This window comes from Drosophila serrata, unplaced genomic scaffold (genome assembly GCF_035046125.1).
Source record: "Drosophila serrata isolate PLE 108 unplaced genomic scaffold, ASM3504612v1 contig_240, whole genome shotgun sequence".
In the NCBI taxonomy this organism is placed as follows: domain Eukaryota; kingdom Metazoa; phylum Arthropoda; class Insecta; order Diptera; family Drosophilidae; genus Drosophila; species Drosophila serrata.
In genome coordinates this window covers 10984226-11010196 of record NW_028257138.1, presented here as the reverse complement: position 1 = coordinate 11010196, position 25971 = coordinate 10984226, and the positions used below count along the sequence as shown (strand labels likewise).

The 25971-nt window shown below is 37.6% G+C and overlaps 5 protein-coding genes across 10 annotated transcripts in view; 3 read left to right on the top strand and 2 right to left on the bottom strand.

Annotated features, from left to right (window-relative positions):
• Nucleotides 1-11317, bottom strand: part of Mco1 (Multicopper oxidase 1) — a 265366-nt gene extending 254049 nt beyond the window's left edge. The window contains exon 1 of the mRNA XM_086831448.1: nt 11002-11317. The gene's annotated coding sequence lies outside the window, so the exon portion shown is untranslated. The remainder of the gene's footprint in view (nt 1-11001) is intronic.
• LOC147644060 (kunitz-type serine protease inhibitor conotoxin Cal9.1b-like) lies at nt 7715-8212 on the top strand. Its single transcript, XM_086831459.1, has 2 exons — nt 7715-7829; nt 7893-8212. Exons 1-2 carry the CDS (start codon nt 7763-7765, stop codon nt 8063-8065), a joined length of 240 nt encoding a protein of 79 aa, XP_086687585.1. The 5' UTR covers nt 7715-7762; the 3' UTR covers nt 8066-8212.
• LOC110183764 (phenoloxidase-activating factor 2-like) lies at nt 8266-9727 on the top strand. The gene is made up of 2 exons (XM_086831456.1): nt 8266-8595; nt 8648-9727. The coding sequence occupies exons 1-2, from the start codon at nt 8350-8352 to the stop codon at nt 9608-9610; spliced, it is 1209 nt and encodes a 402-aa protein (XP_086687582.1). The 5' UTR covers nt 8266-8349; the 3' UTR covers nt 9611-9727.
• Nucleotides 11318-12464: 1147 nt separating the features above from the next.
• Nucleotides 12465-13187, top strand: aust (australin). Its single transcript, XM_020952124.2, has 2 exons — nt 12465-12732; nt 12791-13187. The coding sequence occupies exons 1-2, from the start codon at nt 12546-12548 to the stop codon at nt 13099-13101; spliced, it is 498 nt and encodes a 165-aa protein (XP_020807783.2). The 5' UTR covers nt 12465-12545; the 3' UTR covers nt 13102-13187.
• Nucleotides 13188-16254: 3067 nt separating this feature from the next.
• The window catches only part of tai (basic helix-loop-helix family member taiman), a 106658-nt gene continuing 96941 nt past the window's right edge, over nt 16255-25971 (bottom strand). For 5 of the 6 annotated variants that reach the window (XM_086831438.1, XM_020952164.2, XM_086831439.1 and 2 more), the window contains 10 exons: nt 23795-24701; nt 22281-23725; nt 22045-22221; nt 20662-21979; nt 20405-20590; nt 20011-20342; nt 19645-19936; nt 19000-19332; nt 17837-18166; nt 16255-17775 (listed from right to left, as the gene is read on the bottom strand). In XM_086831438.1, coding sequence (XP_086687564.1) covers nt 17744-17775; nt 17837-18166; nt 19000-19332; nt 19645-19936; nt 20011-20342; nt 20405-20590; nt 20662-21979; nt 22045-22221; nt 22281-23725; nt 23795-24701 — 5352 coding nt within the window. In that variant the 3' untranslated portion in view covers nt 16255-17743. The remainder of the gene's footprint in view (nt 17776-17836; nt 18167-18999; nt 19333-19644; nt 19937-20010; nt 20343-20404; nt 20591-20661; nt 21980-22044; nt 22222-22280; nt 23726-23794; nt 24702-25971) is intronic. The other variant, XM_086831437.1, reaches the window with a different exon arrangement.

Below are 25971 nucleotides of genomic sequence, written 5' to 3'. Positions count from 1 at the left end.
TCAGCATTAACAGCTGAATCGATCTAGCCATGTCTGGTTGAAAATAAAATTTTTAGAAATTTTTCAATTTTTGAAAAAATGATAAGGGGTTACATCATTAAAATTGCCAAAAATTGGCAAAAAATTGAAAAATTTAAAATTTCAAATTGAGTATACAGATTGATTAGCCTAATAAAAACTAACATAGGACAGCTTTCCGAATTGATTTTAACCCATTTTTGGCTTAGTTATGAGATTTTTACCGATTGACTTGTCGCAAAAATTGTCTTGCAAAAATGTAGTAAATATTTAAATGTAAATACCCATTTGGGAGTGTCATAATTTCAGTCTTAAATATGCAACGCAAAAAAGGAGTAGGCAGATTTATAAACGTAATAATTAGTAACAAATAAAAGTTTTCCGAATTAAAAATAATGCATTTTTGGCTTAGTTATGAAAGTTTAACTCTTTGACTTGTCGAAAAAATTGTGAGGAAAATTGTAGTAAATATTTAAATGTAAATAGCCATTTGGGTGTGTCATAATTTCAGTCTTAAATACGCAACGCAAAAACGGAGTATGCAGATATATAAACGTAATAATTAGTAACAAATAAAAGTTTTCCGAATTAAAATTAATACATTTTTAGCGTAGTTATGACATTTTTAGCCTTCGATTTGTCATATAAAATTGTTGTAATTATCTCAATTTAAATACCGATTTGAGGGTATTATAATTTCAGTCGGAAGCTTAAAACTATATGAAGGAATCATTTCCGACCCCATAAATCATATATATTCTTGATCAGCATTAACAGCTGAATCGATCTAGCCATGTCTGGTTGAAAATAAAATTTTTAGAAATTTTTCAATTTTTGAAAAAATGATAAGGGGTTACATCATTAAAATTGCCAAAAATTGGCAAAAAATTGAAAAATTTAAAATTTCAAATTGAGTATACAGATTGATTAGCCTAATAAAAACTAACATAGGACAGCTTTCCGAATTGATTTTAACCCATTTTTGGCTTAGGTATGAGATTTTTACCGATTGACTTGTCGCAAAAATTGTCTTGCAAAAATGTAGTAAATATTTAAATGTAAATAGCCATTTGGGAGTGCCATAATTGCAGTCTGAAGTATGCAACGCAAAAAAGGAGTATGCAGATTTATAAACGTAATAATTAGTAACAAATAAAAGTTTTCCGAATTAAAATTAATGCATTTTTGGCTTAGTTATGAAAGTTTCACTCTTTGACTTGTCGTAAAAATTGTGAGGAAAATTGTAGTAAATATTTAAATGTAAATAGCCATTTGGGAGTGTCATAATTGCAGTCTGAAGTATGCAACGCAAAAAGGAGTATGCAGATTTATAAACGTAATAATTAGTAACAAATAAAAGTTTTCCGAATTAAAATTAATACATTTTTAGCGTAGTTATGACATTTTTAGCCTTCGATTTGTCATATAAAATTGTTGTAATTATCTCAATTTAAATACCGATTTGAGGGTATTATAATTTCAGTCGGAAGCTTAAAACTATATGAAGGAATCATTTCCGACCCCATAAATCATATATATTCTTGATCAGCATTAACAGCTGAATCGATCTAGCCATGTCTGGTTGAAAATAAAATTTTTAGAAATTTTTCAATTTTTGAAAAAATGATAAGGGGTTACATCATTAAAATTGCCAAAAATTGGCAAAAAATTGAAAAATTTAAAATTTCAAATTGAGTATACAGATTGATTAGCCTAATAAAAACTAACATAGGACAGCTTTCCGAATTGATTTTAACCCATTTTTGGCTTAGTTATGAGATTTTTACCAATTGACTTGTCGCAAAAATTGTCTTGCAAAAATGTAGTAAATATTTTAATGTAAATACCCATTTGGGAGTGTCATAATTTCAGTCTTAAATATGCAACGCAAAAAAGGAGTATGCAGATTTATAAACGTAATAATTAGTAACAAATAAAAGTTTTCCGAATTAAAATTAATGCATTTTTGGCTTAGTTATGAAAGTTTCACTCTTTGACTTGTCGTAAAAAGTGTGAGGAAAATTGTAGTAAATATTTAAATGTAAATAGCCATTTGGGAGTGTCATAATTTCAGTCTTAAATATGCAACGCAAAAAAGGAGTATGCAGATTTATAAACGTAATAATTAGTAACAAATAAAAGTTTTCCGAATTAAAATTAATGCATTTTTGGCTTAGTTATGAAAGTTTCACTCTTTGACTTGTCGTAAAAATTGTGAGGAAAATTGTAATAAATATTTAAATGTAAATAGCCATTTGGGAGTGTCATAATTGCAGTCTGAAGTATGCAACGCAAAAAAGGAGTATGCAGATTTATAAACCAAATAATAAGTAACAAATAAACGTTTTCCGGATTAAAATTAATGCATTTTTAGCGCAGTTATGACATTTTTAGCCTTCGATTTGTCATATAAAATTGTTGTAATTATTTCAATTTAAATACCGACTTGAGGGTATTATAATTTCAGTCGGAAGCTTAAAACTATATGAAGGAATCATTTCCGACCCCATAAAACATATATATTCTTGATCAGCATTAACAGCTGAATCGATCTAGCCATGTCTGGTTGAAAATAAAATTTTTAGAAATTTTTCAATTTTTGAAAAAATGATAAGGGGTTACATCATTAAAATTGCCAAAAATTGGCAAAAAATTGAAAAATTTAAAATTTCAAATTGAGTATACAGATTGATTAGCCTAATAAAAACTAACATAGGACAGCTTTCCGAATTGATTTTAACCCATTTTTGGCTTAGTTATGAGATTTTTACCGATTGACTTGTCGCAAAAATTGTCTTGCAAAAATGTAGTAAATATTTAAATGTAAATACCCATTTGGGAGTGCCATAATTGCAGTCTGAAGTATGCAACGCAAAAAAGGAGTATGCAGATTTATAAACGTAATAATTAGTAACAAATAAAAGTTTTCCGAATTAAAATTAATGCATTTTTGGCTTAGTTATGAAAGTTTCACTCTTTGACTTGTCGTAAAAATTGTGAGGAAAATTGTAGTAAATATTTAAATGTAAATAGCCATTTGGGAGTGTCATAATTGCAGTCTGAAGTATGCAACGCAAAAAGGAGTATGCAGATTTATAAACGTAATAATTAGTAACAAATAAACGTTTTCCGGATTAAAATTAATGCATTTTTAGCGCAGTTATGACATTTTTAGCCTTCGATTTGTCATATAAAATTGTTGTAATTATTTCAATTTAAATACCGACTTGAGGGTATTATAATTTCAGTCGGAAGCTTAAAACTATATGAAGGAATCATTTCCGACCCCATAAAACATATATATTCTTGATCAGCATTAACAGCTGAATCGATCTAGCCATATCTGGTTGAAAATAAAATTTTTAGAAATTTTTCAATTTTTGAAAAAATGATAAGGGGTTACATCATTAAAATTGCCAAAAATTGGCAAAAAATTGAAAAATTTAAAATTTCAAATTGAGTATACAGATTGATTAGCCTAATAAAAACTAACATAGGACAGCTTTCCGAATTGATTTTAACCCATTTTTGGCTTAGTTATGAGATTTTTACCGATTGACTTGTCGCAAAAATTGTCTTGCAAAAATGTAGTAAATATTTAAATGTAAATACCCATTTGGGAGTGTCATAATTTCAGTCTTAAATATGCAACGCAAAAAAGGAGTAGGCAGATTTATAAACGTAATAATTAGTAACAAATAAAAGTTTTCCGAATTAAAAATAATGCATTTTTGGCTTAGTTATGAAAGTTTAACTCTTTGACTTGTCGAAAAAATTGTGAGGAAAATTGTAGTAAATATTTAAATGTAAATAGCCATTTGGGTGTTTCATAATTTCAGTCTTAAATACGCAACGCAAAAACGGAGTATGCAGATATATAAACTTAATAATTAGTAACAAATAAAAGTTTTCCGAATTAAAATTAATGCATTTTTGGCTTAGTTATGAAAGTTTCACTCTTTGACTTGTCGTAAAAATTGTGAGGAAAATTGTAATAAATATTTAAATGTAAATAGCCATTTGGGAGTGTCATAATTGCAGTCTGAAGTATGCAACGCAAAAAAGGAGTATGCAGATTTATAAACCAAATAATAAGTAACAAATAAACGTTTTCCGGATTAAAATTAATGCATTTTTAGCGCAGTTATGACATTTTTAGCCTTCGATTTGTCATATAAAATTGTTGTAATTATTTCAATTTAAATACCGACTTGAGGGTATTATAATTTCAGTCGGAAGCTTAAAACTATATGAAGGAATCATTTCCGACCCCATAAAACATATATATTCTTGATCAGCATTAACAGCTGAATCGATCTAGCCATGTCTGGTTGAAAATAAAATTTTTAGAAATTTTTCAATTTTTGAAAAAATGATAAGGGGTTACATCATTAAAATTGCCAAAAATTGGCAAAAAATTGAAAAATTTAAAATTTCAAATTGAGTATACAGATTGATTAGCCTAATAAAAACTAACATAGGACAGCTTTCCGAATTGATTTTAACCCATTTTTGGCTTAGTTATGAGATTTTTACCGATTGACTTGTCGCAAAAATTGTCTTGCAAAAATGTAGTAAATATTTAAATGTAAATACCCATTTGGGAGTGCCATAATTGCAGTCTGAAGTATGCAACGCAAAAAAGGAGTATGCAGATTTATAAACGTAATAATTAGTAACAAATAAAAGTTTTCCGAATTAAAATTAATGCATTTTTGGCTTAGTTATGAAAGTTTCACTCTTTGACTTGTCGTAAAAATTGTGAGGAAAATTGTAGTAAATATTTAAATGTAAATAGCCATTTGGGAGTGTCATAATTGCAGTCTGAAGTATGCAACGCAAAAAGGAGTATGCAGATTTATAAACGTAATAATTAGTAACAAATAAACGTTTTCCGGATTAAAATTAATGCATTTTTAGCGCAGTTATGACATTTTTAGCCTTCGATTTGTCATATAAAATTGTTGTAATTATTTCAATTTAAATACCGACTTGAGGGTATTATAATTTCAGTCGGAAGCTTAAAACTATATGAAGGAATCATTTCCGACCCCATAAAACATATATATTCTTGATCAGCATTAACAGCTGAATCGATCTAGCCATATCTGGTTGAAAATAAAATTTTTAGAAATTTTTCAATTTTTGAAAAAATGATAAGGGGTTACATCATTAAAATTGCCAAAAATTGGCAAAAAATTGAAAAATTTAAAATTTCAAATTGAGTATACAGATTGATTAGCCTAATAAAAACTAACATAGGACAGCTTTCCGAATTGATTTTAACCCATTTTTGGCTTAGTTATGAGATTTTTACCGATTGACTTGTCGCAAAAATTGTCTTGCAAAAATGTAGTAAATATTTAAATGTAAATACCCATTTGGGAGTGTCATAATTTCAGTCTTAAATATGCAACGCAAAAAAGGAGTAGGCAGATTTATAAACGTAATAATTAGTAACAAATAAAAGTTTTCCGAATTAAAAATAATGCATTTTTGGCTTAGTTATGAAAGTTTAACTCTTTGACTTGTCGAAAAAATTGTGAGGAAAATTGTAGTAAATATTTAAATGTAAATAGCCATTTGGGTGTTTCATAATTTCAGTCTTAAATACGCAACGCAAAAACGGAGTATGCAGATATATAAACTTAATAATTAGTAACAAATAAAAGTTTTCCGAATTAAAATTAATGCATTTTTGGCTTAGTTATGAAAGTTTTACTCTTTGACTTGTCGTAAAAATTGTGAGGAAAATTGTAGTAAATATTTAAATGTAAATAGCCATTTGGGAGTGTCATAATTGCAGTCTGAAGTATGCAACGCAAAAAAGGAGTATGGAGATTTATAAACGTAATAATTAGTAACAAATAAAAGTTTTCCGAATTAAAATTAATGCAATTTTTGGGGTAGTTCTGACATTTTTAGCCTTCGATTTGTCATTTAAAATTGTTGTAAATATTTCAATTTAAATACCGATTTGAGGGTATTATAATTTCAGTCGGAAGCTTAAAACTATATGAAGGAATCATTTCCGACCCCATAAATCATATATATTCTTGATCAGCATTAACAGCTGAATCGATCTAGCCATGTCTGGTTGAAAATAAAATGTTTATAAATTTTTCAATTTTTGAAAAAATGATAAGGGGTTACATCATTAAAATTGCCAAAAATTGGCAAAAAATTGAAAAATTTAAAATTTCAAATTGAGTATACAGATTGATTAGCCTAATAAAAACTAACATAGGACAGCTTTCCGAATTGATTTTAACCCATTTTTGGCTTAGTTTTGAGATTTTTACCGATTGACTTGTCGCAAAAATTGTCTTGCAAAAATGTAGTAAATATTTAAATGTAAATAGCCATTTGGGAGTGCCATAATTGCAGTCTGAAGTATGCAACGCAAAAAAGGAGTATGCAGATTTATAAACGTAATAATTAGTAACAAATAAAAGTTTTCCGAATTAAAATTAATGCATTTTTGGCTTAGTTATGAAAGTTTCACTCTTTGACTTGTCGTAAAAATTGTGAGGAAAATTGTAATAAATATTTAAATGTAAATAGCCATTTGGGAGTGCCATAATTGCAGTCTGAAGTATGCAACGCAAAAAAGGAGTATGCAGATTTATAAACGTAATAATTAGTAACAAATAAAAGTTTTCCGAATTAAAATTAATGCATTTTTAGCGTAGTTCTGACATTTTTAGCCTTCGATTTGTCATTTAAAATTGTTGTAAATATTTCAATTTAAATACCGATTTGAGGGTATTATAATTTCAGTCGGAAGCTTAAAACTATATGAAGGAATCATTTCCGACCCCATAAATCATATATATTCTTGATCAGCATTAACAGCTGAATCGATCTAGCCATGTCTGGTTGAAAATAAAATGTTTATAAATTTTTCAATTTTTGAAAAAATGATAAGGGGTTACATCATTAAAATTGCCAAAAATTGGCAAAAAATTGAAAAATTTAAAATTTCAAATTGAGTATACAGATTGATTAGCCTAATAAAAACTAACATAGGACAGCTTTCCGAATTGATTTTAACCCATTTTTGGCTTAGTTATGAGATTTTTACCGATTGACTTGTCGCAAAAATTGTCTTGCAAAAATGTAGTAAATATTTAAATGTAAATAGCCATTTGGGAGTGCCATAATTGCAGTCTGAAGTATGCAACGCAAAAAAGGAGTATGCAGATTTATAAACGTAATAATTAGTAACAAATAAAAGTTTTCCGAATTAAAATTAATGCATTTTTGGCTTAGTTATGAAAGTTTTACTCTTTGACTTGTCGTAAAAAGTGTGAGGAAAATTGTAGTAAATATTTAAATGTAAATAGCCATTTGGGAGTGTCATAATTTCAGTCTTAAATATGCAACGCAAAAAAGGAGTATGCAGATTTATAAACGTAATAATTAGTAACAAATAAAAGTTTCCCGAATTAAAATTTACACAACATTATTATTTTGAAATTGGTTTTCCGAGAAGCAATGCAACAGCCTGCACCTTTAAGTAAATTAGATTATAATTATCAGCATCAGAAAGTCTTTATAGAAGGGTTACGGGTCAGGTTAAAAGGCAAATACTGACTGTACAGAGTAATCTCTATCTGGGAAAAAGGTAAAGATAAGCAAATAAGCTCTACAGTGGTATAAATTGCACAAGCCGATGTAGCTTCAGTTTCATTTCCATTTCAGTTACTTTCACGAGTATAAGTTCTAAAATATATAAATAACAATGAAGCTGCTTATCATCCTTGTTGTGTTTGCCGCTTTTGTGGCAAGTTCGATGGCTCTAAAACATGGTATGTGATCCTCTATACTTATTGTTATACCCTAAACTAAATCAATATTTGGTTTATTTATAGCAATCTGCGGCCTGCCTAGTTCCTACAACCCGGGTCCTTGCCTAGCTCTTTTACCAACTTGGTCGTATAACTCGGCCCAAAATGAATGCGTCCAATTTACCTACGGAGGCTGCGGTGGTAATGCCAATAATTTTGGTTCATTAAAAAGTTGCGTAGAAACTTGTGTGGAATAAAAGAAGTTTGAAGCCACTAAGATTCTTTAAAACATATAAATATATAATATTAAATTTCTTTGTTTTATACTGAAATGTTTCTCTGTTTATTTCAATATTCTACCTTTTGAACTATACAAATAAAACAAGTGCTTACAAATTATAAAAGTACCAATATTAATTAATTAAAAGCAGCAATCAAATCATTCAAATAAGAAAAGAGCTTCCGAAAGCCAAAGTTCAATTGTGTTTGATCCCACAGCAAGAATTCTTTTCTTATCACCGAGAGAGAAGATCATTCTAAGATGAGAATATGTATATGTTCCGATGGATTGCAGATGCCAGTTGTTTTATTAACATTAAGAAGCATGCCTCGTCTGACGGCAATTGTTTCGTTCTTGTGCCTGGCTCTTTCCTTGGTCCAGGCTAACCAATTGTGCAGCAATAATCCGAGGAAACAGTGCATCTCTCGTCTTCTGTGCAAAGACAAGTGGCAGACAGGCCAACAGGGATGCGCCTCCACGGAGGTGTGCTGCAAAGCCAATAGAATAGTAAGTTTTAGATAAATACATATAAAACTTATTAAAACTTATGCCTTAATAGTTGCAGGGAAATACTAATAACCCATCAAAACAAACCGACTGCGGCCAAGTTAACACAAATGGTCAAACCTTCTCAATGCGGTCCGCTGATGGCTTGGCTCAGGAACATGAGTTACCCTGGATGACGGCCCTGCTGCACATAAACGCTTCGTACTTGGGCGGTGGCTCCTTGGTCGCCTCGGATGTGGTGCTCACCGCTAGCCATGTAACCGAAGGCTTCGAAAGTAGCGACCTTATAGTGCGGGCAGGTGATTGGAACCTTCTCGCCGATACTGAGAAGTTTACCCATGTGGAAGCAGGAGTCCAGATGATCCTGCCTCATCCCTCGTTCGATTGGAAAACAGGGGCCAACAATCTGGCCCTGTTGTTTCTCGACCAACAGTTCGATGCCTTGCCCCACATTCGCCCCATTTGCCTGCCGTCGAGAAATCAAAACTTCGACAGTAGACGGTGTATCATCAGCGGCTGGGGCCAGGATGCCATCGAGCAGAACGCGTACATGAACATCATGAAGAAGGTGGATCTGCCAATAGTCAACTCCCGCACCTGTGAGGCACAATTGCGTCGCCATCAGGGCTCATCCTTTAGGCTCCATAACAGCCTGTTGTGTGCTGGCGGCGAGGGGGGCAAGGACTCGTGCACGGGAGACGGTGGTTCCCCACTCGCCTGTCCGCTCCAAAACGATCCCACGCGCTTCGAGCAGGCTGGCATCGTGAACTGGGGCATCGCCTGTGGAGAGGAGAGCACCCCCGCTGTGTACACCGATGTGGCACATTTTCGCACTTGGATTGACGACCAGATCAAAGCCCATTCAAATTCTATAGATGGATTGATATTGGATGTCGATGAGGTGCTGCCTGCAGGAGAAGACGCTAAAGAGAAGGACAGCACAAATGATCCATCAGCTGAAACTAGGCCAGAAGAAACAACAACGTACCAAAACACCAAAAAGGCAATTAATTAATATTACTCTCATTATACCCTAATGATAATTTCAGTCAGAAGCTTTAAAACTGAAATTGAGTATGAAGATTTGTTAACCTAATAAATAACAATAATCATAGAAGTTTCCAAATTGAAATAGATGCATTTTCGGTTTAGTTATGTGTTTTATTAAGGTTTTATTTATCGACAAAAATTGTAATATCGGGTCAAAGAATGCGAATATATTAAGCGAAGTTATTATAAGTTGTGATAGTTAATAAAGATTATTTGTATCTGGAAAAAAATATGAATAAATGAAACATATATTTGTATATAGTTATACATTTTTCTTGAAAATAAAGATCAATCACCAGACTTGGTATTAATAGCAATTTCTTTGTTTATTTTCGGGAAATTGGATTGGGAAGGGTGTGGTTTTTGGCATCATATTGTTCATCAGAACCTTGTAACGCTGTGAAGGAGTCATTTGCAATCCTATATATATTTATGTCCGTTTAAAAATAAATACTTGTTTTCTTCTAGTAAAGCTCTTTAAAAATGATTATAAACCGAAGTTCCAAGAATAGAGATAAGCCGGAGTTCGTACACCGAAATTGATAAGTATATATTAGTCGTTTCCGAGAAGCAGATTGCACTTTAAAACTTATAAAATGTTACAATGAAACAGGTTGCCAGAAAGACATACAAACAAAAAAAAAAAACAAGAAAGAAAGCTAACTTCGGCACGCCGAAGTTTATATACCCTTGCAGATAGAACTTCGATGACTAGGAATCCATACAATAAAAAGTACATATATTTATGTTAAAAAAACAAAAAAGTAATACCTGCTTTCATTTCATTCACCTATACATATTAAATTTGCAGTATATGACACAAAATTTAAGACTGATATAAAATGGCTATATCTCAAATTTAGTGAAAATCAGCTGAAAAATGAAAACTTTATTTCTGAAACGTTCATTTCTTGACCGTTCCTATGGCAGTTAAATGAATTAGTAGTCCGATTTTCATATAACTTTACACAAAATTGTATGATAATATGAATCGGCTATATCTCAAATTTGATAAAAATCTGTTGAAAACTGGAAAAGTTAAATTTTTTATTTGTATTAATTTCTCGATCGTTCCTATGGGATATGATATAGTAGTCCGATTTTCATAAAATTTTACACAAAATCGATTGCAGAGGAATATATAATTTGTATCAGTGAAGGAGCCATTTCCGACCCTATAAATCATATAAATTCTTGATCAGCATTAAGTAATGGGGTCCATGGCAAAAAGGAAATTAATGAAATAATAAATTCATAGCTAGCACAACTTATTCTAGACCTAGGCCTGATCACTAATATAGCTTCTCTTAATGTTTAAAATATAATATTGATATATTTGTCAAAATAAAGACTTACCCCAGTAGAGGACACGTCATCTTTCGTCATTGCTTAATTCCTTCCGATGTAGAGTTATATTCCTGGTGAGTTAATTAAGTATCATCTTACGATATGGATTCATCGAAGTGTTCTTCTTTCACTATCACTTTAGATGTAATTCCTTCCAGTATCGACTTATAATCGTGGTGACTTCAATTAGAATTATCATGGCATCGAAGATCTCTTCCCGGTTATCTGGATGTGTTCCATTGGCCACGTCATGTATTTCAGCTCGAAGGGTAATCACTATCACTATCACTAAAGATGTTAACACTAGGTACCCCTAGGACAGACTGAGGTCGCGGCGATCAAAGAACCTCTATTTATACTTCCCGATCAATAATAACAGAGAAAGAGAGCGAGAGGGAAAGAGCTACCTCTGTAGCTGCAACAGAGAGAGATAGAGCGTAAGCGCCATCTCTAGAGCTGCAACAGAGGGAGGCAACAGAGCTGCAACAGAGGGAGGCAACAGAGCTGCAACAGAGGGAGAGACATACCAAATGTTATTGTGAGTAAGAAAGAGAGCGAGAGGCAGAGGCTTACAGAGGCATACAGAAAGAGAGGGCGAGAGTAAGCTATTCACTGCCATTACAATATTATAATTATTATATTATTTTATATAATATTAATATATTAATAAGAAAGGAAGCTAACTTGGGCACGCCGAAGTTTATATACCCTTGCCGATAGAACTTTTATGACTTTGAATCCCAACAATATAAATTATATTTATTTGTGTTAAAAAACAATGAAGTAATACCTGCTTTCATTTCATTCACCTTTACATATTATATTTGCAGTTTTAAAGTCACAGATGTGCATTTTTCTCCACATCTAACGATCGTTTTTATGGCACCTATATGATATAGTCGTCCGATTTTCATAAAATTTTACACAAAATTTAAGACTGATATAAAATGGCTATACCTCAAATTTGATGAAAATCTCTTGAAAACTGAAAATGTTATAATTTTTAATTGTCTTAATTTCTCGATCGTTCCTTGGGGAGCAATATGATATTGTTGTCCGATTTTCATAAAATTTTATACAAAATTGTAGAGTATAGTAAAATGGCTATATCTCAAATTTGATCCAATTCTGTTGAAAACTGAAATTGTTATAGTTTTTTTTGTAAAAATTATCCGATTATTCCTATGGCACCTATATGCTATAGTCGTCTTCCGACATATATACGAGTGAGAGTATATAGAATGCGAACTGTAAAGTTTCATTCAGATAGCTTCAAAACTGAGAGACTAGTTTGCGTAGAAACGGACAGACGGACAGACGGACATGGCTAGATCGACTCGGCTGTTGATCCTGATCAAGAATATATATACTTTATATGGTCGGAGGTGCCTCCTTCAGTGCGTTGCAAACTTCTGACTGAACTTATAATACCCTGCAAGGGTATAAAAAACATAAGTCACGAAAGTGTCACAAGTATTTGTATGTGTACATCATAGTAGCCCCTGAGTTACTTGTAGTGAAAGTCTTAAAAGACGCAACAAAACTATAGAAAAATGCCACGCACCGAGATACTTAAGCAAACTCAAAGCCAGGATCTCGATCCTAAAAAGAAGATCAAAACGAACACACCTGAAGTGGAGATCAACAAATTAAACACGCGATACCAAAAGGAATTAAGCCACCAAATCAAGTCCATTCGAAACAATACCAATAAGCAGGTGCTGCAGATGAAGTGTGCTGGTAAGATACTTTTTACAGGTGACTAAGATTACATGGATTCCAGTTAATAATTCTTTAGTTCCCGAGCCTCCCGTTAGTAAGTCGAAGCAGGTTGGACTTGAATTGAGTTTCTTGCGCTGGCCACGCGCCGGAGAAGAGGTGTTCTCAACGGCGGGCAGTCCCCTGGCTGTGCTAAGGCAGCCGGAGCACTGTGTCAATGTGCACATACCCACAAGGAAGGGTATAATCAAGGTGAAGCCTCACAAAATGAAGCAGGTGGACGGTGACACACTGATGACTATGGACCAAAATACCTTCAGCCAGGTGAAGGTCTTGAATACCAACCTAGAGATGATAATCGATAAGGTCACAAAAATGGGAAAACTATAAATACTTTCACTAATCAAAACGATTTTTCGATCCCCCCTAACTGAAACAAAATCCATCATAATATTATTACGCTTATTTCGTTAATATTTTATTTAGTCTTTTTCATTTTCTCATTTTCAATTTTTTTGTTCAGTTGTTAAACATTAAGTGAACGTGTCTGTTGTTCTTGTTGCTGTTTGCTGCAGTTCGCTTGCATTTTCTTGTATAATTAATTAATAAATTTAATTACTTTTATATATAATATATATATGTCGATTTTTAAGTACAAACAATAGCGTACAGAATTTCATCTCCATTCGTTTTAAATTTAATTGTTTTAACATTTTGCTATTGTGTGGCAAGTGTGTGTGTTTTTTGTGTTTGTGAGAATTCTCAATTATGCTTTTTAAGTACTTAGTTAAACTAAAGTATTTTGTATTTTCCTTCAAATGTAAATTCATTTATGTGAATCCTTACAGAAAAGTTACATTTACACATATACAGAGTTTAATTTATAAATTATCATTTAATCTTAAATGTGTTTTAGTGTGAAATGTAGCTTTTACTAATTCTTTTCTTATTTTGTTCTTGGTTTTCTTGGTTAAATGTAAAATGCAAAGGTGTATGTATATGAGTCGAGGGATCGTGTAGTATCGTATATATAAAGTGACAGTTACAGCTACATAAAAATACAATATATAGCAAAAAGGTACATATATGGAGACTTAAAATATACATTCGTTTTTTGTTTTTACTGAATTATATAATACGATCGTAGAGACAAAGACAACATATGTATGTGACAGACAGGGACAATCAATCAATCAATCGATACAGATACACGTAAACAGTGACAGTGACAGTGAACGAACAGTGACAGGTGACAACAAACATAACACTCAGATTTGTAACATTCATTAGGTTCATACATTTTGGGTCTCATGGTCTGTATTCGGATAGGTATGGTTAGTTCCTATATTTAACTGAATTAATAATTAATCATTGCAATAACCAAAAGAACAGCAATAATCGAAATTGTTAAGAACACGAATAAAAACAATTTTCAGTTTACTTCAGTACAGTCTTCCCTCCAAATCACGACATTTTTGTTATACATATGTATATAAGTGGCTTTATAATGTATAATAATATGCATAAAATAAGGGTTTTAATGCCTAAACCATATAAAATCCATATGTGACAATTTGAACTGAAGTTGCCTGCTCCAAAAAATCCAGCCCAATGCCCAAGCTAACCTAGAATTAAACATCAGATTCGGTTCCTTACAGCGTTCCCTGAACGCATCTCTAACTATGCATATCCTTCCCAACTCTACCATCTGCTAATCTTTCAAATTTTTCCCCACTTTTTCAGGACTTTTAACTTTTCTTTACTCTTGTTTTTTGTTTTGTGTAACACAGCCAATCAACAATGCCTTGCTCCTTCTTCTAACCAACTGACTTTTCTTCCTCCGATTTCCTGTACAAACTGAAAACGAAATAAAACAAAATATTGAGTAGTCAGAGTGAGTGTTTTTGAGTGTTTCATATTCTGGGTGAGATTTGTATGCTATATATATTGCTCTCGGTTCTGATTTGTGGTTCTATTTTTTCTTTTTGCTTTCGTACAAATATCTACTCGTTTTTTATACAAAATTGTGCTATTTTTTTCGCTATTCGGTTTCGTTTAAAACTATTTGTTTTGAGGCTGTTGTTTTAGAATTCGTTATAACTTTTAAATGCTAGTTAATATATTTCATTTGTTATGTTGATTTGTTTTATTTTTTAATTATTTTTGGGCACTACTCATTGCGGTTCAGGGCATCTCATTTTGTTTTGTTTTATTTAGTAAATAGTATTTTGTATTTGTAATATTCAATTTAACAAATCTTTGTAGGCTTTATGCACGGGTACAGGGCGTTGCATTATACATATTGGTTTTTCCGGCTATAATAGGTATTATTATAATCGTCAGTGTGTGATTTGGTACAAATTTTATGGTACTAGGTTGCAAATATATAAACTAAACTCATCCATGAAACTGTACAAGTGCACAGAAAACAAAAAAGTTCAGCAAATGTGCCCAACGAAACCAATTTACCTCCGAGAGGGAGCTGGTAAATTAATTCATTAATTCTTAAATGCTTATGTACAGAGATGTATAGATGCATGAATTTATTTATATATTTAAAGTGCGTTGTGTTAACAGAAAAACTTACCGAATCTTACATGCACCTTAGTAGGTATATCTTATCAAAATTAAGTCGGCATTTCATTTACGTAAATATCTGTGGCATAGAGTTAGTGTGTTAGCGTTAAGTGTGTGTGTTTTGTTAAGCTATTTCCTTAATTCATCCAAGAAGTTTATACCGTTTTGTAAATATTTTTTTTTTACTTTTAAATATATATATTTATATATATATACTCGAAATAATGGGCTATATTTCGTTATGCTTATAAATTAATTAATTTCTTTAAATGCTTAAATTCATTAATGCACTTTATATGTACTTTTTGTGTTGCTGTGTGTGTGAAATTTGCTATATCCTTACCCCATATAAATATATATATATATATTTATGTATAGGTATATATATATATGAATAACTTGCATTAAAACTATTTTATATGAAGGTGTATATATAACGCTAAATGCAGTATACTTGTGTATATTCATTTGTCATACTTTTACTTTCCTGGTTTGAGGTCTTGTCAGTATAAAAAAAAACTAATGGGAAATCGTTATTTTTTATGAAGTATTACTTGGAAATTTCAAGATAAAGCCTCTTAAATTAAAACTGAATCCTAAGCTTAATATTTATGTATGACAATTGTAATTTAGCTAGCAGAGTCTAAAAATTAATTTCTTCCATAGTTCTCTTAGTACTTAGAACCATTTCCATTTATTTTCTGTTCATTAATTTTTAAATTTAATTAGGGATTATTCGGTTATAATATTATTCTTATAAATTTGTATTGTTTTATCATACTTTCTTTTTGAACTTAACGAGAGGTATTTCTATTTTCCCAAGTGTTAATATCGCCTTTCTTTTCTGTTTATTTGGTTTTATTATTATTAATTATTTGTGTGGTATGTCGTTGTTGTTAAAGGGGGCCTTCTATCAGTACTATTGAAAACCAGTAGAAAATGTAAAGAAAATAGAAAATAAATAGATTTTTAAATATATATTGTATGTAAATTTTTATTTAGGGCTTTGCGGTTTAAACAGTAATTTAATAAAATTATAAACTAAATTTATATCAATTATATTTGTATAGCATTTGTATCGTTTCTTCTTTAAAATAATATTTTTAACGATTGAACCCAACTTAATAGACTTAAAAGATTTAAACAAAATCAAAAATCAATAAAAAATTACACAATAGAAAACGTGAGAAACGTTTTTGCGTTCCTAGAAAGTGTTTCGTTTCATTTTATAAATTACACACGGGTGTGTGTGCATGCCAATGTGTTATTATATTTAGTGTATAATAGTTATATTATAATAATAATAAAAATGGATACAAATTACAAATTAGTTTAAACAAAACCTGTAAAATAGCCTTCACATGAAATTGCAACGCCGACTTTGCTTTGCGCGCTTTGCTTTCTCGCTTTGATATAAAAAAGTATTAAAAAGTAATTACAATATTTAATTAAAAACGAGCATTAACTAAATTACGAATTACATTTTAAGAAGCAAAATTAATTAATAGTGAAAGTTTATGTACAGTTATAGGGATTGTTTGTTTGTTTGTTGCTGTTGCACTTAGCTTAGTCGAAGAGAAATGTTTTGCGTCCAATCGGTAAGTGAAAATATAAAAACAATCAATGTTCCAGAATGCATACAAATATGTTTTTCAAAGATAAACATATAGCAAAGCATAGATCGCGCCTTTGCCGCAACAAATAAGCAACATTTAGTATATAAAATTTAACAAATTATCACACTGAAAAACAAATTCAACACTAATTTTAAATATACATTTGCCATACGCTGCTGTTGTTGTGTTTTACATGATTTTTCTCATCCCCTCGGATATTATTGGTATACATTATGTTATCGCTAGAGAATAGCCAACTCTGCTGCCGCTCCCATATGTTTTACAATAGTAATATTACATATACATATATTTTTTAAATGTACATATATCAATTTAACAACACCCCGAAACGGTCAGCAGTTATCGCATAACTAATTATGTTTTTTTTGCTTTGTTTCTCATTCCTTTTTGTTTTTCCTTTTTTTGTATATATAGCTCTTAGCGTTAATTAATCTTTATCTTTAAACGTAATAAATATGCATTTTTTGTATCTGTTTTTTTTTCGTTTTCAGATTTTTGAAAATATTTAACTATTTAGCGTGTGTGTGTGTCTGGTATTTCTATCATTTTTATGCAATTTTCTTTTATACGAGGTTCCCATTTTGCTTTAGAATTAATATTTGCTAGTATTATAAAATAAATATATTTAGGTATATATATATTTTTTGTTAAATAGTGCTGCTAATATTTTAAATTACATTTACATACTTCGCCTTCTCGCAGACTCTGTCTCACTTTATATATCCTTTGATTTTCTATTGTGTCGCCTTACTTGGAGCCATAAATGCGTGGTAGATGCAGCTGCTCCCTTGGGGGGTCTGGCATTAGGCACCTTAGGGTCACCTCGTAGCACTGCTGGTAAAGAAGTCCGCTGTGGAGGGAACAGGGAATTATTAATTAATAGTTTTAGCTATTTATTATATTATACTTACGCGTCTCGAAGCTAAAGCCCAGCGTTGGATCTGGCGGCGTGTTGAGCATGGAGTTGCTGACATTGCCGCTGCCCGTGGGCGTGATGTTGCCCATGGCATTTGTACTGTTGGCCACACCACCAACCACTCCGCCACCACCGATCCCGGGTCCCTGCTGCAGCGGACTCTGTGGCGTCTGTCCACGCTGCACCACTCCGCCTCCAACGCCGGCTCCGCCCGTGGCTGCCGCAGCCGCCTGCTGGGCCCGCACACTGACCACCGCTCGCAGCTCCTGCTTGACGAACTCAGAGTTGGCATTGCCTCCAGTCACTCCGCCACCGCCATTGCCAGCTGAAAGAGTTGAAGAAACGATTATTGGCGACCATGAACAAATTCACCAAACAGGGACACAACTTAAATCTAAGGTTTAGTCACAGTTTCTCAAAATTTCTAGACATAAAAACAAAACATACACAACAGAATACGATACATGGAACATAGAGGGTTGAGTTGGCACACAGAAAATCGGGATAGGGATATGGTGGGGGTATATATCAATAAACATAAACTTTTGTCCTACAAATATATAACCAATATTTAATGTTACAGCTCGAAATGTTCTAGTTCTTAATTTGCTCTACTTTTTGGATTTTTTGAATATATATAATTTTTGGTAATGTGATCTTTGGAAATTTTGGGTTTCTAGGTTTCCCCCTCTTACAACTAAATTGGGTTTCCGGGATTATGTTTTTTTTCTTCTTTTTTTTTTTTGGGGTGCAACGCGCCAGCAAATATGTATTAATTAAATGTATGTACAGCTCAACCGACTTGCCTTAGCTTTACGAGGACGGGGCGGGAATATACATATACAGGTTATATACAATGATTGTACAGATATATATAATATATAGGCTTATGTGTGTGGGTTAGATTCGTTGACATGTGTGATGTTTTGTGGGGTTTCCAGCTTAAATGTAGATATTTCTGTTCTTTTTTTTGTGAATTATGGTACAGACAAATAATGCTCTCCCAACAACTTTGAGTTTGCTTTATGATGATGCGTGGCCATTAATTTATATTTACAAACAGATTTCAAGGCAGGGTGACATTTATACAGCGATCTTGGATGAGATTTTCAGGTGGAGATGCGATAGAGAGAGAGAGAGAAGAGCGCAGGGGCTTACCGGTCTGCACCCGACCAAAGAAATCATTCGCCTGCTGCTGCTGCTGCTGCTGCGGCTGCTGCTGGGACTGACCGTAGCCACCGTAGTTGCCACCGCCCCCGCCGCCAAGGCCAATGATGCCATTGCCGCCGCCACTGCCCATGCCGCCCACGCCCATCAAGGCCGGATGCGGATGCGGATGCGGCGACATGCTCAGACCGTTCATCAGCTGCTGTTGCTGCTGATGTTGCTGCTGCTGCTGCTGTTGCTGGTTGCCTGCGGCAGCTGAGCTATCGGTGTTGCTGTTGCCGCTGCTGCTGCTGATGCCCGGCGAGGAGCCAAAGCGTGGCGAGCCTGTTTTGGTTAAGCGTTTTTTTTTTGTTGGCTTTTGATTAAAACTAGGTTCAGATCAACAACTGTTTTGTGTGTGTGTGAGTGGTGTGTTCGAGAAAGTGTATATTTATGGTGTGTATGTAAAGCTGTCTATTATGTTTTTAAATGTTTAGTATGTGGATTAAGGGGCGTTTGTGTTGAATCCCAAGAGATTTCTATACCTAGAAGTCACTTTCAATCGCTGAGCTATAATAAAACTCCATTTCTAGACACTTTTCCTACTGCTCTCTTAGCCTAAGAAAAACTCCTTAACGTTGTGCTGTAAATCCTCACCTGGCAGATGTTGCGTGGCCTGTGGCACGCTGCCCTGACGCTGCAGTCTCTGCAAGTGCTGCTGCTGGAACACATTGACGTTATTGCCTCCATACGGGGACTGCGGACCACCAAAGCCATCTGGGGTGGTGGCCCCGCCACCACCGCCTTGCCCCTGGAACGAGTTTTGACGCTGCAGGGCTGCCGCCGCTACTGCCGCCGGATTGCCGCCAACGGGTCCAACGGCTCCCGGGGAGTTCAGGCCGCGTCTCTGGTTCTGTTGGTATTGACGCGCATTATACGGACTCACGCCCTGCAATGCGGCCATAGAGAACGCGTTAATTGGTTCATCTTTTGATGGGATATACCCAGATCTCAGACACTTACCTGCAGCTGGGCAATAAGCATGGGATTGTGCTGTTGCAGCGACCTTCCAGCATTGCCACCGGGTCCTCCGCCTCCTCCTACACCGCCGCCGCCACCACCGCCAGCTCCCCATTGCTGAGGACTGTTCTGCATGCCCGGCGACTGCATTCCCGAGTTGGAACCGAAGGGCGTATTAGAACGTCCGCCATCACCAACCTGTTGCTGCTGCTGCTGGTATGCTAGCTGTTGCTGCTGTGCATTGCTCTGCTGCTGCTGCTGTTGCTGCTGATTCAGCTGCTGCTGCTGCTGCGGAGACAAGCGCTGTCCAGGCTGCGGGAACTGTGGGGCATAGCCTGCGAAGGGAAAGAAAGAAAGTGAGTATTTAAAGGCTGAATCCACTCTAGCAAAAGCTCACCTTGATTGGGCTGCGGACTGTAGGGCGTGCTGCGACCGGGACTAAGTTGCTGCTGCATCAGCGTCTGAGCAAAGTTAGGACTGAGCTGGGCGTCCGAGGGCAGATTGGTGCGAGATAGGGACACATTGGGAGCCACTGTTGTATTGAGCAGCGAGCCAATGTTGTTCAGACCCGCGTTCATGCCAGCTGCAAGGAGGAAGTGATAAGTATATGGCTTAGGTGTAATGCCTTTGAAAAGTAATTTCTAATATACTCACTGGCATTCTCCGGGACGAGCAGCTGCTGCTTCTGCTGTTGCTGCAGCAGTCGCTCCTTTTGCTGGGCCGCCGCCAGCTGCTGCTGTCGCATATTGCGTATCTGCTGCTGGGCCGGCAACACCACTCCCCCGGGTGTGGCCACCGCATTCATGGGCCCCCGTGGACGTGTTGTATACATCGGTGGCGGTCGCTGGAATCCCTGGTTGACCTGGCTCATCCGCATCCGCATATTGTGCTGCTGCTGTTGTTGCTGTTGGTGTTGCTGTTGCTGCTGCTGCAGACTAAGCATTCCCGGATATGCAGGCGGCTGCTGTTGGAGATGCTGCTGCTGGGTCTGCTGTTGCAGGGCCAAGTGCTGTTGCTGCTGGTGTTGCTGTTGGAGATGCTGCTGCTGCTGCTGCGCCTGCTGCTGGCTCATCATCAAGTGCTGGCTCATATCGTTGCCAAAGGCGGCCGACTCGACATCTAGCATCAGTGATTTTTGGATATCGCTAATTGCTGAGGCCTCCGAGGGGGCACTGTTCACAATGGGCGTATCATCCGGAAAGTACTCCACGAAGCTGTCCAGCAGCTTGGACAACTCCGGGTCGCCGTCGCCCATGAGGGCAGCCGCTGCCGCTGCCGCAGCTGCAGCCGCCGCAGCCGAAGTGGAGGCCGCTGTGGTAATTGAGGTAGTTGCTGTGGTCGCCAGTTGCTGTTGTTGGAAGGACAGCTGCGGCAGCTGGAGCTGCTGCTGCTGCTGCTGCTGGCTGAGGTAGACATCGTTTGGCTGCTGGGAAGGATTGCTGGCGGCCTGCTGTTGTTGTTGCTGCTGTTGTTGTTGCTGCTGCTGCTGCTGCTGTTGCTTGCGATTGCGATTGGCCGCCGCCTTGGGTCCGGTGCTTCCGGCGCTAATGAGGTTACCGGGTGCTGCCAGAGTGTTGCTGGAGCTGGTTATATCCGGCAGCGTCTTCACCTGCAACGGCTGCTCGGGATTGGGTGGTTTGGGTGTCTTTGGCGGATTCTGCAATAGCTTGGCCAGCATCTTGTTCTGCGTGCACAACTTGCTGGGCTTGTCCTCTGACCGCTTGGCGGAAGGATCATCATCCGGCTCGTTGAGCGAACGCTTGCGGTTTAGCGACGGATCGCTCTGAATCTTAAGCATGGCCTTGAGATCCTCGGTGCTCATGTTACCGCCGGCATTGCCCCGATGCATGCCATGGCTGCCGCCGTCGGGATTCTTCAGCTGTCGCATCAATTCGCTCTGGCGGGAGTTGTTCATAGAGCCTGAGCCACCGCCACCGTTGCCATCATCGTCCTCGGTCTTCTCGTTGAGCAGCTGTCAATTAAGACATAAAACTTAGTTAGTAAGGAGTTCCTGGTTTCAAGCAATATCCTACTCACCTTGAGCAACATGGGATTCTGAGAATTGCCAGCCTTGTGCAGCATGGAACTAGAGCTGGGGCCACCACGTCCTATCGGACCCATGGGTCCAAACATTCCCAAGCCTCCGGGCTGGCCGCCCATCTTAAAGCTACCGCCGCCGAGCTTCTCATCGTCACTACCCTCTGGCTTGAAGTACTGAAATAATAATGGTTTTTTATAAGGTATTCAAATAAAGACTGAGTGTTGCCACTTACCTTTTCTTCATCGCCTAGGCCTCCTCCCAGACTGCCCTGCGTCTTGGTCAGCAGGTGGCGCAATCGTTCCGAGGGCTCCTGTTGTTGCTGCTGCTGCTGCTGCGGTGGCGTCTGCTGCTGCTGCTGGGATAAAAGCAATCCTCCATTGGGCAGGCCACCGCCTATTAAAGCATTGTTGTTACTGCTTCCGCTGCTATTATTGCTACCGCCCTGCTGCTGCTGCTGCTGGACATCCTTCTCGGGTTTTACATCGCCCGCATCGAAGGAGTGGAAGTTGAAACCGTAGTTGCCACCGGCGCTGGCATTCGACTGCGGCGACGGCAGGCTGGCGGCAGAGTGCGAGGATAGCTGATAGGGCGTGGCTGGCGAGGCGCAGACAGCCGGACTAAAGCCATGGCCAGAGGGAGGACGCGGTGTGCTAACTGGCGTGGCCACCGAGGCCCGCGAATTGGGCCGCGAATCCGTCCAGGCTCCCACGCCACCGCTGGGATCCATGTCGAATGAGGAATGTGCTGCAATATCGAATTCAAACGTGTCGCTGCCATAGAAGCTGTGCTCTCCGGGAGCCGGCGAGGCGGTGAACGCGTTCACCAGCGCATTGGTCGACGAACTGGCTCCGGAACGCTGCTGCTGCTGTTGCTGCTGCTGCTGTTGGAGACCGCTGCCGTTGATGATTGCGCTGCTCATCAGCGGTCCGCCCACGCTTGTGGTCTGTGTGCTATTACCGCCACCGCCTTGCTGGCCGCCGCCCACAAGTCCGCCCAGCAGATGGGTGGGCAGCACGCCAGTGACTGCCGCCGGCGAAGACGAGGAGCCCCCCGAGCCGGGGCCCGCTACTCCATGGAGGCCGTCCATCGATAGGTTACTGAGCAGCGAGCTGGCCAGCGATGGACCCGGCGACATGGCGCAGAGCTGGCCCAATCCCAGTCCGCCGCCGCCGCTGTTGCTGTTGCCCGCTCCCGTGTTGTTGCTGTTCATGTCGTTCTCCGAGTTGAGCAGCGTTTGCACAGACATGATGAAGTCACCCTCGCCGGGCGTCTGGTTGAGGAACAGTCTCGAACTGGCCTTCACATGAACGTAGACGTCGGGGGCTCCCAAGCGCAAGCGAAATGGACGCGAAACCATATGGGAGCCAGCTCCCGCGCCCGGCGAATGGGCACTGGCCGAGTCCTGAATATCGCGCAGATGCGACTTGAGCGTGGAGAGGTCGTGTGGATGACACAGATCCTGCCAGAGGCGCCCCACCCACGTCTGCAGGTGCTGCTGGAAGGGTTCCCGCAGCGCCGTGTGATCGAGGTCGAGTATTTTGCCATAAATGTCCAGCTTGAAGGTCATCTGCTCGATGGGCTGCTGCTGGACATGCTGCTGTATATTGATCTCCAGCGGTGACTCGTCCTCCGGTCGGGTGATCAGGCACAGCACAGAGCTGCTGGCGTCCGCATCATCTGCAAGGGGGCGTGGGAGAGAGATTAGTATGTGAACTTTTTGCTTTAGAACCTTCTTTTTCTACTCACCCTTGACGGGGGCCGCTATGAGGACCACCTCCTCGTACTTGTCCTGCTGTCCGGACTGCCGCAGCGGCTTCTGATCCTCGCAGTTCGACGACGATGACGTCTGGGTGGCCGTGCGCGTGTCCTTGACTAGCATACGCACCTTGGTGGAGATGCTGCGCTTCGATTTGCCTACTGCAGGGCCACCAGCTCCACCACCAATTCCGCCGGAATTGGAATTAGAGCCCGCCGACTGTTGCGACGCATTGCCATTGTTCAGCTCATCGAGATCGCCCCAAACGCCCACACTTGGACCCGATCCACCGCCGCCACTGCCACCAGCTGCTCCAGATTGGCCAGAGGAGGAGCTAGTGCTGCCGCCATTGGGATTGCTGTACATGTTGTTAATGATCGGCTCTAGCTTGGCGTGATCCCCCTTATAGAGGTACATGTAGAGCGGCTGGTGATACAGCTCCTGCTTCTCATAGCCGATCAGCTCGCGTATATTCTGCGTGCAGGACTCAATGATGCCGTTGGCGTTCACCTGGAGCAGCACCCAGCCGACGCCGCTGATGTAATGTTCGAGTGCCTCGAAATATGCGGATATTTCGGGCACCTGGCCAAGGAGCAGCGATGGCTCTGGTAGCGGTGGCTCTGTGGATGATACTTCACCCTGTTGCACCGGATGGATCGAGCAGTTGTCTGTGGCACAGCGGCTGCAGCGTGTTGAGGTTGCTTGCGGTTTGTTGTTACTGTTGTTGTTGTTGTTGTTGCTGTTGTTGCTATTGTTATTATTATTATTGTTATTGTTGCTGTTATTCGTATTGTTGTTGTTGGTCGTTGTCGTGGAGTTGTTGTTGTTGTTATTATTATTGTTCGTCGACGTTGAGGATATATCACGGTTTTGGCCCTTGTCACAAATCTCACGATACTGAAAGGAATATGAAAAAGGGAAAAAAATTTTGTTAGAAAAGAAAATCTTTTGGTTTTAGTAAGATTTTACAATAAATTATGTAAAAAATTTATGTAAAATTATATAGATTTTGAACTTGTACTTATATAAACATTATAATTTCCCACTTTTCCTTATATATATATCATTATAATATAGGATTTATGACACCTCCTCGTACACAACACACACTCATGCCTTGATCTTAAATTCATTTTCGTGACAATCCTTTTAGAGACTCATCCCCATTATCATCTCACATCGCATCTCACATCTGGGGGATCTTAACAACGAAATATATAAAACTTCATTCATATCGCGCCCACTTTATTGGCGGCATTTAAAGCTGCAGTATTATTTATTTTGCAATGATGCGGAAGCTTTTCCGTGCGAAACTCATGCCATATTATGACACACACTGGAGGCAGTAATAATAATTATTATATCGCAAAGATCGCAATGGAAGTGCAAATAAAACAGTGTCGTATGTTATGGGGACTTTGTTCCAAAAACAATTGATTATATTTCAGTATTTAGTTGTATTTAATTTTGTACTTAAGTCACTTTTCTGATTAGAATAATTGTAATTTTTATACTCTGGCAGGGTATTATAATTTCAGTCAGATCATGGATGGATTTTCTTGGCAAGGATATAGAAATTTTGGTTTCCCGAAGTTACCCTCCATTCTTGTTTATTGTTTTCTTATTGCTTAATTTTTGTGAGCTTTAAGATAAGGGTAATTTCTTAGAACACTCATTAATCACGATGATTTCAAGTGTTTTTATTAGCTTTAATTTCGAACAGAATTTAGAATATTTTCACAATACAATGGAACGCTTTTCCCACTTGATACATATGTATGTAAATCCCCCTGTGATGAAATCAGGCGTACGCCCCTGCAAAAAAATCGCAATTTGATCACTCGCGTGAAACGTGTGTGTGTTCTATGCCAGTGATATTTTTTTCACTATGCCTCGCAAAAAAAAAATTACGCGCGCGTTTGAATTAAAGTCATTGACATTCGCGAAAAATAAAGAAGGAAAATAAAATAAAACAAACACACGCGAAAAGTGCTGGCCATATTCAAATATTATTGTTATAATTGGGTTGCCTTTTCCTTTTGGACTTTTTACACACACACAAACACACACACACACACACACACTGCACACCTTTGCCGCCCACTCCTGCCCCTCGCTGCCACTGCACTCGCTCTCTCTCTCTGTCGCTCTCGCATGGGAATTCAAG